The following is a 14,763-nucleotide window of genomic DNA, read 5'->3' as shown; positions in this document are numbered from 1 at the left end:
ATTTGAAAAATTTACAACTGTTCGGCTGTGATGCATACGCGAAAATTTTGGGTTCGTTGAAGAAACTTGATGATCGAAGTAAAAAATACAAGTTTGTAGGCTACTCTCCGCAAGGATACAGACTGTGGGACATTGAAAAACGCAAGATAATTATATCAAGAGACGTAAGATTCGAAAAAACTTTAAGAGACGAAAGGGAACTGAGTAAAAATCAAATAAAACATAAGAAAATACAAATTGAAGAAGAAGAAGAAGAAAGAAAGAAGAGGAAGAAAGAAACGAAGAAGAGGAAAGAAGAAGAGAAGAAAATATAGACATAGAAGAAAATACACACACAGAAGAAAATACAGACATAGAAGAAAATACAGACACAGAAGAAAATACAGACTATAAAGATGCGGAAGAACAGACACAAGTTCAACAAAACGAAAATGAAACACAACAGCATCCCAGAAGATCAGAAAGAGAGAGAAAAGCACCAAAAAGATACGGTGATTATTTCATACTAATGACATATCAACAAGCTACCACAGGACCAGACAAAGAAAAATGGAAACAAGCAATACAACAAGAAAAGGACTCGTTGAAAAGAAATAACACTTGGATAGTTGTAAATAGAGCAGAAGCAGGAAACAAAAAAATTCTCAGCAGCAAATGGATTTTTAAAACTAAAGATAATGGACAGAATAAAGCTAGATTAGTCATTAGAGACTGCGAACAGAATTTTGGAGTGGATTTCGAAAACATTTTTAGTCCACAGTAGTCAACAGTTGTTCTCTGAGAATATTATTTGCGATGGCAGCTAAAAAGAACTTTCACATAATAACATTTGATATAAAGACAGCTTCTTTGTACGGAAATTTAGAAGAAGATATATATATGCAACCACCTCAAGGATATAACTACGGAGGCAAAATCTGCAAATTGAAGAAAGCGTTATATGGACTTAAACAAGCTCCAATGAAATGGAATGAAACGTTTACGAATACGCTCAAAGAAAGAGGTCTCCAACCATTGAAAAACGAACAATGCATTTTCAAAAATAAAAAAGGAACACTAATTCTGGGAATATATGTGGACGATGCAATATTACTTGGACACGATGAAGAAGAAATAGAAAAGCTGCTGAAAGATCTCAGCAATCTTTACGAAATGACAATTGATAAACAACCAAGATTATTCCCGGGGATCGAAATTAAACGCCAAATAAATTAAAACTAACACAAAATTCTTATTCCAGAAATATTCTAAGCAAGTTCAGAATGGATAAATTCAAACCAGTCAGTACACCGTTGTGCAAAATGGAAGAGGAAGTCGAAACAGAATCAAAAATGAATTATCCGTACAGAGAAACAATTGGAAGTTTGTTGTATCTGACTACCAAAACACGTCCCGATCTTGGACAAGATGTGGGCTTTGTTAGCAGGTATGTAAATAATCCAACACATAAAAGAATAACAGATGTTAAACGAATTCTCAGGTGCTTGAATGGAACCTTAAATCTGGGCATAAACTATGACGATACACATGAAGAAACGGAAATAGAGGCCTGCGATGCTGATTTTGCTGGAGATCCAGAAACGAGAAAAAGCACTACAGGGTACATAATATTCTACTCCGACGGACCGATCAGCTGGTGTTCCAGGAAACAACCAATCGTGGCGACTTCAAGTACTGAAGCAGAGTATATAGCAGCTGCGGACTGCTGCAAGAAGATTCTCTACAAAATCTCTATAAAATCGTTGCTAGAAGAACTTCTTGGGAAAACAGTAACAGCTAAGTTGAATATAGACAATCAAAGCGCAATCAAGTTAATAAAAGATGTCGTAATAAATCAGAGATCAAAACATATTGATATCAAATATCGTTTTATACATGAAAAGGTAAAAGAAAAGGTTATTAAAATAGAATATTGTCCAACCGATAAACAGCTGGCAGATTTATTTACAAAACCATTGAATAAAACGAAATTTGATTTATGCAGAAATGCTTTAGTAAATTAAAATTTTTTTTTGTTAGTGAAAGTCCAAATACAGTAGTAATAGTAATAATATAAAATGTAATAGTAATGATAAGTTAATTAGTATTAAAGAAAATCTCCAGATAGTTTTAAGTTTGAGTTTTTTTCGTGAATATTTTTTTGTGATTGGATATCTGTTTTATTTGTTTTTTGAGTTGCATAAGTTAAGCGAGATATTAAAATTAGAAGAGGATGTTGGAAAATAATTTTAAGATCGGTGCGCATGTAGACTGATATGACGTAAGAATGAATTGCGAATTTGGGAGAAAGAGCACTCTGATGGTACGCGCGAAATGCTGTTCACTTCGGTCTCGAGCCTCGTGGCGAATAGTACTCTCTTGTAATAAATTTTGTGCGACTCTGATTTTTATTGCCTGTGTAGAAAGACAGTTTTGTAAATTATCAACTCGATACTCATGGCAGTCTCTTGTATTAAACAATAGTCAGTTATATACAATATTCCTCAGTAAAATCGGTGTACATTTATTAATTCTCAACCACGTGCTCGTTTGGTCGACACGCGAATTCCACACACAAGATTATCCAACACATACAATTTTCTAATCTGTCTGAGATTCTTTTTTCTGGTCAATTTTACAGTAATTAATTCCAGTCGTCTATAAAATGAATAATTTTTTAGTAACTCCTAAACAAACAACATGCATATAATGCAGAACTACGTCAGAAACTAAATCCAGATATAGAATAAATTGCAGAATATTATCATTGTTCTGAAAATCAGTATTAGCAGTTTTTAATTCAGCACTTATGCCAGGAAAATATACTCTATTTTTCATATATTTGCCATGAATAAAACACTTTAAACAATTGTCATAACCAGTATGGCCTTTTTTGCAGAAAGTAAAAAAGATTTTGTAGAATATTTGTACTTATATATTGTAGTCTCACAGGCAAAAGTTTACCATTTATTTTTAAACCATTATTAATAAGATAAATAACTTCTCTTATAAATTCCTTTAAGAACAAATTTATGCCATCTGGTTTTTTGTATCCACAATAAACTCCCATCATTATTTCACTTTGTACTCCTGCAACACTTATTAAAATTGGCCAAAATTGCTGGCCTGAAGATTTAGATAATGGCAAACCATCAATATTCAAAGTTAAATTAACGTTTTCATATTTTGATAACACTCGAACTAATTCATTTATTAGTCCTCGATGATAATATTCTCCAGGAGGTACAATTTTAAGTGGTGTAGATTTCGATATGCCTAAGATGGTACGGATATCTGAAAGAAATACAGTTTTAAAACATTCATGTTTTCTTATGTCCTTCAGAAGCACATTAACATGTGTCATAGATGAATTTAAAGTTTTACACCATTTAGAAAAGTGTGATATAGTAAAATCGTCTTTCATTTCATTGTTTCCAATTTCATAAATATTGATGTCATTAACTACAACCCCACAAACGTTAATATTATTATCGTCATCATTATTAAATTCACTATCACTTCTTTCACTGTTATCATCTGTATGAAATGCATTATTGTTGTCATCTTCACAAATCTCATTACTCTGTCTTCTATCATTTCCATCATTATTTTTTTGGAATCTGATAGCATATAATATAGATAGATTTAGAATCTCTATTCATTTTTCATCAAATTTTGACAATTTGTCAATTTCCTCATTCGGTAGCGAAAATATTTCTTTGAAAGTTGGCTGACCGATTTTCTGCTTCTTGCAGTTTGTGATATTATGGAACTAGAAATATTGTACAATAAAAAATAATTTAATTTTGTTACTTTTTTGTTATATATAATCACTACACAATACTTGCAAAATATTTTGCCTTTTTTAGAGGTTGAACGTGTTCTGATTAATGTATATAATAAGGAGTAACATGCAATAGCATTCCAAACCAACAGAATGAAACAAATAAAAGATTAAGATCAAATAATCCCTTAACAAATTTTCTATATATAACTTTGAGGAATAAGAGGACACATTTGTCTAAAAATCTAAACAGAGTAATGAAGACCAGGAAAAAATAACATAATGCGTGGAAAATATACATGATAAAAAGTGTAATTATAAGAGCGTAATAACAGGTACTTACATGTCGGTGTATTTGCACACTCACTAAGCTTACTAACATTTACTTCTCAGTTTGCTTGAAATTTTCAAGTATAAATCAATTTTGCCAACTATGTATGACACAATTGCAATCAGTATTGCGAACTATAATATATATTATTCTATGCAATGTCTTTGCGACGTAAAAGTTACGTGTTAAATTTAATTTTAGATTAAATATAAAATATATTTATTTTTTATTTATTTTCAAAAAATCAATCACGAAACTACACAAAGTTCGACAGACAGCTAATTAAATTATTTTATACGTTACGTCGCGGCAACGTGTGAAATACGTATCATAATTTTTTGCGATTTCGGGACCAAAATAGAACGTCTCTTTCACATATAGTGCTGGCAGGGTAAGAATCAGTATTTCATTGATTTCCAGTAGAAACGATTATTTTTTGTTACTTTATCTTATACGCTAATTATAGTCAGTGAAAGTAACATTTCACTGTGAAATCAGTAATCGCTAGTTCGTTCATTTATCTCTACGCGGTACGCTATTTTTCTCGTACTTAAGCTTTAGACATGAGACCTATATAAAGCTTGCAAAGGGTGACAGATAAAATTAAAAGTATTACTTCGATTTAATTTCTGATACAATCTCAATAGAGGAACTTCAGATATTAAATCTATTTTATAGTCGGACAAGTAAATGTCCGGCCAATAAACGAAAATGATCCGTTCATTATCTGTTTAAGTAAAATAAATCATCATCTTTTAAGATGCATGTTCAATATGCATGTAAATATAAATAAAATTTTAAATTTTATATACAAGGTAGATGAATTACAATTTAATATTACTGATTAAAACAGTCAATATTACTAATTCTTTTAGTGAAATATTATTGATTTTACAGTGCTATAATAACTTATAACTTGTATCAGTGATTCTATTTACTGTTTTCACTGATAATATACTGAATCACTTTTAGAGAGTGTGTATGAATGCATTATTTTATTAATTCCATGAGAAAACAAACGTTTAACGTTAAAAAAACGTATTTTAAACGTATAACGAACGTATAACAAACGGTTAACGTAAAAAAGAAGACGTATTTTAAACATTTTTTAAATAGTTTTTAAACGTTTTTTTATCAGAAAAGAAACATATCTCTTAACGTTTTTCAAGTGGACATTTTAATCAACCAGAAACGTTTTCAAGAGCCGGTTATGAAACGCTTCGAAGAAACATTTGTTACGTTTTTGAAACGAATATGTGTTACCTGGGTAGTAAAAAAATAATAATTTAAACACTTTCAAATGTTAACAAAATTTTAATAACGATTAACACCGAGGAATTTTATTGTATAGATTATTAAATTGCGATAGCGCATCCCATAGATTTTTCGCGATCTACCTCGTATTCTTCATGGTAAATCATTGCGTGACCGCACACTGTTATTTCCGTGAAGATAATAGAAAGCGTTGTATTTAGATTAGAACGGTCGGAAGATTTTGTTCTCGATAGCGATATACGTTTTTCCACTGTGGTACTCTGTAAGAACGACGAGATTCCGTTTTGCAACAAAATGACTTCGGAGGGTACGTTGGATGATCTAGGCTCGACTAATTGGGCGCCGGAAATTCCCACTGTACAAGAAATCAGCGAGTCGATGCAGAATTTTGGTGCGTTGGATTATACCGTGTTCGCGATAATGCTAATTGCCTGTGGCATCGTCGGCATCTACTTCGGCTTCGTGAAGAAGTCCTCAGGTGAAGACGAGTACCTGGTCGGCGAAAGGAATATGAAGATGTTTCCGGTCAGCCTCAGCCTGATAGCGAGCTTCATATCGGGTAAAGCTTTATTTTCGTATTTCTATTAGTTTTATTTTGTCTTGCGATCACTAGAGATAAAAACATCAAAACGTGTGTATAATGAACATTTATATCTTGATATAAAATGAGAAAAATAATTCGGAAAAAGTTTGCATGTTGTCAGTTAAATTCTTCAATTTATTTATTTATTAATTTCTTCGATTTATTTACTTTTATTTCGAATTTATCTGTATTTGTGAAGCATGATGAAAAATATACTAATATTTCATAGTGCTTCTCTTTATAGGTTTCTAATTATGTGAGAATCCCAGTTTTTAATGCTGCATCTTTATATATATTTATATATATATTTGTCATATTATATGTTGCATATGCTTATGCATGATGGAAAATTTCCATCTAATCCCTAACAGCACATGATATCATTCGAATATTCTATACTCATACTGTAAATATACGTTACAGATGTAATATACTGACAATGAGAATAATCCCATAACGTCTCTTGTTGTATATTATTTTTTATATATTCTCAGAATATACTTTGCATATCTTGTATTAATATGTTCTTTCTCGTATATTTTCAGGATATTCTATAATATTGCATGTGTTTCCTCATTTTGCCGCTACGCGCGCCACCAAACTCGTACTTAATTTTCGGTGAAATGATATAAAGGACTGGTACTAACTTGAGTTCCAAAGTTTCTTCTTTTTTCTTTTTAGTCAGTTTAATTTATAATAAACTAACTTAATTTAAAATTTTTCATTTGTTTAGTAGTTTAGTTGTTCTGGATTCCTTGTTGGGATTCAGAATACTAAAAAGATTATTTAAAATTAAAATGAGAAATAGTGTGTCCGTTTACTGCATTTATTAAAAGTATTTCTATTACATATATGAATTATATTACAAGATATTCTCAGTATTTACTATTAACCAAAATAGGCGGACATTAGGGCATTCTTAATATATACTTAGTATATCATAGTATGTATCTCGAATGTTCTGAGAATATATGCATTGTACTTTTGCGATATTCTTCGAACATTCTCAGTATCTACATGTGCTGTTAGGGATCATGATTTATTATTGTACGTATATATCATTTCGGGGATAAATTCGATTTGAATGAATGTAATTTAAGTCACAATAATTATTCAATGTTGGGAAATATATTATGAGATAAGTTTTTCTAAAATTGATCATTGAACAACACAGGTACCATATTACTGGGAATCTCGACGGAGGTATATGTGCATGGTGCGAGTTACCTTTTCAGCGGTTGCACGTTCATCGTTATCGGTTTCGTCATGTCCATCGTATTCCTACCAGTCTTCCACGATCTCAAGCTCACTAGCATATACGAATACCTCGAAAAGCGTTTCGACATAAGAATCAGATTGCTAGGCTCAGTCCTCTTCGCTATATCTATGGTAAGTAAACCTTCGAGAAAAAGAATTACACGCATTTTCTTTTTTGGCAAATTCACTATCTTGAACGAATATATATGATATATATGATATTTTTTTAGATGACCTGGCTCCCGATTGTCATCTACGTATCCGCATTAGCCTTCAATCAAGGTGCATCTTTCGCAAAAAAGTTTAATAAGGAATCAAAATTAATTAAATTAAAAATTAATTAAATTGACTTGCAAAATATGAGAAACTATGCGTGAAAAATCATTTCCGGCAACTTTATTTTCAGTTACGGGAGTGAATGTATACGTAATCACGCCTGTCGTGTGCATTGTTTGCATATTCTACACCTGTGTGGTAAGTAGTCGAGATTTAAGAGAAGAATATAAATGCAAGACAAACTCAGATACGGACGCGAATATTCAATTTAAAACAGAATAAACAATTGTGTTTGTCTTGTACATACATTTATTTTTGTTGTAAAAAGAATATATGTAGAGTATTTTAAAATCACACCAAATCTTTTTTAACAGCAGATTCTTTGATCAATTAGTCAAAACGTTTTTCATTTTTTGCAAGCTTTTAATTATATATTTTTTAAACATTGAATTAAAATTCTATTAAAGAAAAGTTTATCTAAAATTAACTGAAGAATATTTTTAAAGTATAGTTTATGAAAAAACCCATTTTTCAATCGCTTTTATAATTCGGAAATTATTCCCTCCATATTTTTGCTAAGAAAGAATCCTGTTTAAAATCGATCAAAAAATCTGCTGTCCGGTTTAAGATGTGTCATATGTATATACAGGGTGGCCCATTTTAATCCATCCCGTCGAATAATATCTCGAAAACCAAGCCCGGGAAAGAAAAATGTTTCAGACAAAAGTTGTTTGGTTTCGAGGGGGCCATAAGATGGTACCATTGGTTTGACCTTGAAGAGTTATTTGAAGGTTACATGAAGGTCACCTTCAATTTCTTAAACGGAACCTACTATTTGTCATTGCATATTCTTGTAGCTTATCTCGAGAGCTTTCCAAAACACTATAATTAAGTACCTTTTCGTTAAGTACTTTTTAGTTATGAGGCTTGAAATAATTTCTTAATTTTGCATAAACCGTAAAATATCTTGTAAAATATTCATTTTTCGATTATCTTACCTTAATACTTTTACGTACAAAATAATGAGAGAAATCAATTGGTGTAAAGAAATGGCCCCCTCGAAACCAAACTTTTGTCTGAAACATTTTTCTCTCCCGGGCTTGGTTTTCGAGATATTCGACTGGATGGATTAAAATGGGCCACCCTGTATGTATATATATCCAACTGAATTACATTTCATAGTCAGATTAGATTGATCCAACTAATGAATTCCATTGATAGCACTAGGGAAATAATTTAATCCTTTTACTGAAAGAACTTCTTTATTGCATTCAGGGCGGTCTCAAGGCAGTAGTGTGGACAGATTCCATTCAGACTTTCGTCATGTTCGGCTCCATGTTGTTAATTGTAGTTAAAGGCACAGTCGACATTGGTGGAGTATCTTTGGTGATTCGGAGAAATCTAGAATCCGGAAGAATCGAATTACCTACGTGCGTGCATTCAATGTTAATACAGAAGTCCCCATTCCGTTACCTTGACATTCGAATAAACCTAGCTTTATATGAAAGAAAAAAATTGGAGATTTATAAATGATATAAATTACAGTTTTGTAAATATTGCTTAGAGAGACAGATGTATTTTTTTATTTCATAAAACACCCGAATGATTAAAAATATTGTATGTTAGTTGAAATTAAAAATACACACTCTAGACTAATAATTTGGAAACGTTTTTAAAAGTTGATATTTTTAAGATTACTCACACAATATCTATATATTTTATTTTATATAATTTTTTATTTTATTTATTATGCGCTTTATTTTGTATATTTTTTGTTTTTTGTATATTTTTTGTTTTTTATTTTTTGTATATTTTTTGTTTATGTTTTATGTAAATCAGTTTTCATTAATAAATAAGTCTAATTTAATTTATCTGTATTTATTTATCAATTTCTAAATTTTTGGAGTATACAATTAATTTGGAGTATACAATTAATTTGGAGTATACTCGCTTAACAGGACAGATTGGAGCCCTTTGACAAGACATACAATTTGGGCGCTCACGATAGGCGGTTTCGTAGACTGGTTGCAATTCGCTACTATCAATCAAAATATGATTCAACGATACTTGTCCCTACCTACTGTACAATCAGCTAGAAGGTAATATTTTAATTTTTCATAAATTAAAATATAAATAACATTTTTCTCAAGAATAACATTATGTTTACCTTTAATTTACATAATTATATATCAAATTAAATTTATCAATTATAATTATTATTAATTATTATAACTATTATGTAAAAATTTTTGTGTTTTTAAATTAAATAAATAAATTTATTTAATGTGTCTTATATACAATTGATAATTACAAATATGTATTATATATGACATGTAATAAGTTATATAAATTAATTTCTACGCTTTTTTATATGTGTATACATATATCTTCGTTTTTGACAACTATGCGTTTTAGAGCACTCTGGTGTTTTATAGTCGGAGTTTTAACTCTGATTGGCATGTGCGGATACGCCGGTCTACTGATTTACGCTTGGTATCATGAATGTGATCCACTCACGACCAAGGTAACGTTTATTTAACCCCGAACACTGAACATCGATTAACGTATATAATGCATGACACAGCTGGCACGTGCCAAAGATCAACTGCTGCCACTGTTGGTCATGAACGTTTTAGGAGAATTTCCAGGATTGTCCGGTGTTTTTGTGGCCGGCGTGTTCAGCGCTGCACTCAGGTATTCACATTTATAATTAATCAAAATAAAATAAAAAAATTTATATTATAATTATACTAAAAGTATTAGAAGAAGATATTAAAGAAGATGCTTATAAATATATTAGAAGATATTGAAAGAAAATGTTAAAAATATTTAAAAAAGTCAAGAAAAGACGTGTATATTTTTGAATACATATTGAATTATATTTGAATATATATATACATATATATATATATATATATATATATATATATATATATATTAGAGAAGACGTGTAATTATATATATTCTGGAAGATATTAAAGAAACTCTACTAGAAAATAAAAATGTAAAACAAATTATAGCTCTATCTCTTTTGTTTTTAGATGTATATATATATATATATATATATATATATATATATATATATATATATATATATGCCTCTGACTGCCCGTTTAAATTTAAGTTTATGTTTTAATTTACAGAGCCTAATTTCTTATAGTTATTTATATATATATATATATATATATATATATATATATAATATTATTTTGGGTTTCTATTTAGCTCGTTGTCAACCGGCTTAAACTCCATGTCGGCAGTAGTACTGGAGGATTTCGTCAAACCCTTTATTAAAACGCCGTTTACACGTAAAACCGCCGATCGCTTCATGAAGCTTACGGTCGTTGTTTTGGGCACGATCTGTGTCGCCCTCGTTTTTGTTGTCGAGCAAGCTGGTCTTCATGTGCTCCAGGTAAATAAGTCGGAGGTAATCTGTTAAGTAATGTAAACCGAATTTTTTGTCTCCTGTACTCTTTTATAGTTATCTATAAGCCTGGCCGCTATCACTAACGGACCGTCTCTCGGCATTTTTATCATGGGAATATTGTTACCGTGGGTTAATGGCAAGGCATGTGTTCTAACGATAACATAATTTTATAATACTTTAACTTAATGAAAATTATATTATCCGAATCTGTATCCCTAAGAATAAAATGAAAAAAGTTCTCCCGCGTTTTCAATTTGCTAGGGTGCCCTGATCGGAGGACTCGCAGGTCTGAGCTTTATGGGTTGGCTGATCCTTTCCGCTGAAGCGGCCATCGCCAGTGGACGAATTAAGTTAGTATTAAAATTGTCATAAAAATGTCCCGAAAAAGTATCTTTATATATACTATGTTATATATCATGTTGTTTCCTTTCAAAAAATACAATCACATATTTTTTTGCAGATTCGATGTAAAACCCGTCACTACGGAGGGATGCACCTACTCGTTTCCACAAATGGAAAATTTCTTACTATCTGTACCGCCGGATTCGATTCTGTATGACGCGAATGGAGAGTAAGTTTCAGTGAATGCCGTTAAATTTGATTATACAGGATGTTTCATTGTTTTCTTACACCTCAAATAACTCCGTTACTTTTACACATACGAAAAAATGGTGAAGGAAGAAGTTGTATAAATTAAAAAGGCCAACACGATAATGAAATTAAATAATCGTATTAAGATCATTTAAATGTTATTTCAAGACCGATATTTTTTTTTAAATGGAATCATTATTTTAGGTAGCGCTGTTTTAACTAATTTCCAAAGGAATTCAATTATGTGTATGTATAATAATAAGCGAAATTTTAGGTCCTTACAAAAACCTTTATTTCTTAATTATTACAAAAAACAGAGTAGGTATTTTATAGATTTTTTGACGCAGAAGACGAACCTGGAATTTCACCAAATTTTCCTAGCAAGTTAGGTTTTTGAGTAATTTGTTAAATAGTATAATAATGGCTATTTCGACCAATTTTATGAATTTATTAGGAACTTAATTTTTTGAAATATTTTTGCCAATGGCATCATATAGTACTTGTTTTTATCTTTCAAATCTATTATCGATTGATGCCGGACGATTTTTTTTCACTGAGATACAAGTTATAAGAGCATAGGAGTGTAATAAACCATTCCAAGTCAACCGTGCTATCCTTCTGTCTCATCACGAATCAAAATTTGGGTAGAGCATAAATTTTTGTACACCGTATGTCATTTTTCGAAATTAAAAATGGCGCATCCAATGTATGCAGAACCACAATAAAAAATTATAAAATTTAGAAAAATTCATCAAAAAGTGTAACAACTGTATTAGATATATTTTTATAGGACTTTTTTCGAGAATCGAATCTGACAGAAGTGAAATTTCAAAATGGCGGATTTACCATATTTATGCCTATGTAAATTTCTTTTAACATAAATTTTCTTATATAACTTCATATCTTATAACTCCATATTAACTTATAGCTTCTATATCTCAATAAAAAAAATTGTCTGAAGATAGAATTGAAAGATAAAGACTAGTACTATACTATGCTATTGATAAATTATTTTAAAAAATTAAGCTCGCCTATAATAAAATCATGAAATTTGTCCAAATAGCAATTTTTGGATCATTTAACTACAAATTATTCAAAAACCTGACATGCTGGAAAAATTTTGTGGTCAGATTCATTTTTAGCGTCAAAAAAATCTATCAGATTTATCTACTCTGCTTTTTGTAACTAATTCTCTCAAACCTGTGTAATTAAGATTTATTGATCATCTCATGTTATTATGGTGTGAATTTGGAGCATGAGATTATTTGAAGCTTATGTTATTATACATACATGATTGAATTCCTTTTGAAATCAATTAAAATATCATCTGCCTAAAACTATATAGTTTCATTTAAAAAAGTATCGACGACTTTGAAATATTGTGCTTTCAAGATGTTCGTGTCTTTTCTTTTGATTCATAACTTCTTCTTTCACCATTTTTTCATATGTATAAAGTGGCCGGTAATGACTGTATCAGCTCTCGTGTGTAGAGCATGTTAAACTGACAATGAGTAGATAAGTCGTCTACTATTTTATGATTTTTGCAACAATTAATGAGAACTTAATTTTAAAAAATCGATTAATTCGTACGAATGAGTACAATGAAACAAAAAGAGACAGTCCGCTGTTACGTTCCTAAGACGAGAGAATCAAGCATTATGCATAATTTATGTACGTAATTATTGTCATTTGAGAAATGTCTCTCTCATCACTTCGTTATGCGCCTAATAACCACATGACAATGGGCTGTCTCTTTTCGCCGCATGCTAATATTCGTATGAATCGGTCGATGTTTATTATTAATTTCTTTTATTAATTATTGTGAAAATAGCAAAACAGTACAGGACTTCTCTATTCAGTTATTTCTTAATTTGCTCTACCTGCACACGAGAGATGATACAGTTATTACTGGACACTTTGTATAAAAGTAACAGACTTATTTTTGGTGTAAGAATTAAATGAAGTACACTGTATATTAATTTGGCGTAGATGGATAACTAATAATTTTGTTCAGTTTATTAAGATAAAGAATTAAGATAAGATCGTGCGATTTAGAATAAAATATAAACGTTTTATAATAAAATATATAATAGGGAACCATGGGCATTATACCGTCTCAGTTATCTTTGGTATACCATGACCGGTGCCTTAATGACTATAACTGTCGGACTCATCGTAACTCTCATTACTTCCCAAAATGTTGAAAAGTTAGATCCAATGCTCCTGGCGCCATTTATGAGAAAATACTTGAAGACTTCGAGCAAAGATGTTCCGTCTGAAGAGCTTCAGATCAAGGTATTTTATTATTTTTTTAAATTAATTCATTTTATCATTTTTAAATGAATCTCTTCTGATTAAAAACAATGTTTCGTGTCAGTCTACTTTCTGTTCAAAAATTCTGCTGATAACTATCAATATATTGCTAGCAATATATTGGTAGTTTATTTACTATTGGGAATATGCATTGTGTGTTTTAATATATAAATATATTGAAATGTTTTTTTTATTAATAAAATATTTTTTAAATATATTAATATTAATAAAAAAAATAAAATAATTTTTAATACATTTCATTTATTGTTTCTATTATAGATTGTAAAATCTGAAAAGGATGAGAAGATGGCATCTCGCGCTATCAACGAAGATGATAAATTATTAGAAGCGACTTTGACATGATATAATTAAATTACATTAATTGTATTATTGAATTTCCGAATTTCCGAATGTATTAAAAAGATAGTGTGTAATTCGACACTAATGTGACATATCGTTTTGTGTACTAAAGTGTAGAATTATACTAACAGAAGCTTTGTATAAAGTTTATACACGTGATACTATATATTCTTGATAGTGTTGTAACATGTATATTGTAAAAATTGTTATAAGTCGTTGTGCATATTGTTTTTACTTAAACGCTGTAATAAATAAGGATACAACGAGAGTGTATAGTTTTACCAATTAATAATAGATTTCATTAATTTTTCATTTTAAATTATACAATGATTCAAAAAAATACTGGAAAATATAAATATGATAATTGATTCTGTATTTTTCAAAAATAAATAGAATTTGAAAATAAAGAATTTGTTGAGAATAACCGCAGGGAAATTCTTTGTGCATGTGGACACTCTTTATTACCCTTTTACATTTTTAGCTTGAATGAGCCATCTTGACAAAATTACTTATTAATCTGATAAATCAATCAAACCTTTTTATTAAGCAACGCAAAAACAAAATAGTAACGGGTGTAGTAATATAAT

The 14,763-nt window shown here is 30.2% G+C and overlaps 1 protein-coding gene across 3 annotated transcripts; it reads left to right on the top strand.

The window, feature by feature from the left end:
- The first annotated feature begins 4,468 nt into the window (after positions 1–4,468).
- Positions 4,469–14,444, top strand: LOC145971956 (sodium-coupled monocarboxylate transporter 1-like). Of its 3 annotated transcripts, none has more exons than XM_083100079.1 (15): positions 4,469–4,485; positions 5,570–5,928; positions 7,127–7,341; positions 7,440–7,491; positions 7,616–7,683; positions 8,761–8,915; positions 9,444–9,584; positions 9,901–10,009; positions 10,070–10,179; positions 10,711–10,897; positions 10,967–11,053; positions 11,174–11,262; positions 11,373–11,483; positions 13,597–13,798; positions 14,096–14,444. In XM_083100079.1, the coding sequence occupies exons 2-15, from the start codon at positions 5,664–5,666 to the stop codon at positions 14,177–14,179; spliced, it is 1,875 nt and encodes a 624-aa protein (XP_082956205.1). In that variant the 5' UTR covers positions 4,469–4,485; positions 5,570–5,663; the 3' UTR covers positions 14,180–14,444. The 3 variants fall into 3 exon arrangements, with proteins under 3 accessions (XP_082956205.1, XP_082956207.1, XP_082956206.1); XM_083100080.1 differs by lacking the exon at positions 4,469–4,485 and adding an exon at positions 5,310–5,361; XM_083100081.1 differs by lacking the exons at positions 4,469–4,485; positions 10,967–11,053 and having other exon boundaries at positions 5,276–5,928.
- Positions 14,445–14,763: the final 319 nt, after the last annotated feature.

This window comes from Camponotus vicinus, unplaced genomic scaffold (genome assembly GCF_025532165.1).
Source record: "Camponotus vicinus isolate PSW18456_S1 unplaced genomic scaffold, iyCamVici1.0 SCAF_5, whole genome shotgun sequence".
In the NCBI taxonomy this organism is placed as follows: domain Eukaryota; kingdom Metazoa; phylum Arthropoda; class Insecta; order Hymenoptera; family Formicidae; genus Camponotus; species Camponotus vicinus.
Note: the sequence above shows the minus strand (reverse complement) of the source record. Positions and strands in the feature narration are given on the sequence as shown.

What these genes read in the sequence shown, in the direction of transcription:
- LOC145971956 (XM_083100079.1), top strand. Translation starts at nt 5,664, where the DNA reads ATGACTTCGGAGGGTACGTTGGATGATCTAGGCTCGACTAATTGGGCG. An exon ending in GCATATTCTACACCTGTGTG is followed by an intron (nt 7,684 to 8,760) that starts GTAAGTAGTCGA and finishes TATTGCATTCAG; the next exon opens with GGCGGTCTCAAGGCAGTAGT. An exon ending in GTGTTCAGCGCTGCACTCAG is followed by an intron (nt 10,180 to 10,710) that starts GTATTCACATTT and finishes GTTTCTATTTAG; the next exon opens with CTCGTTGTCAACCGGCTTAA.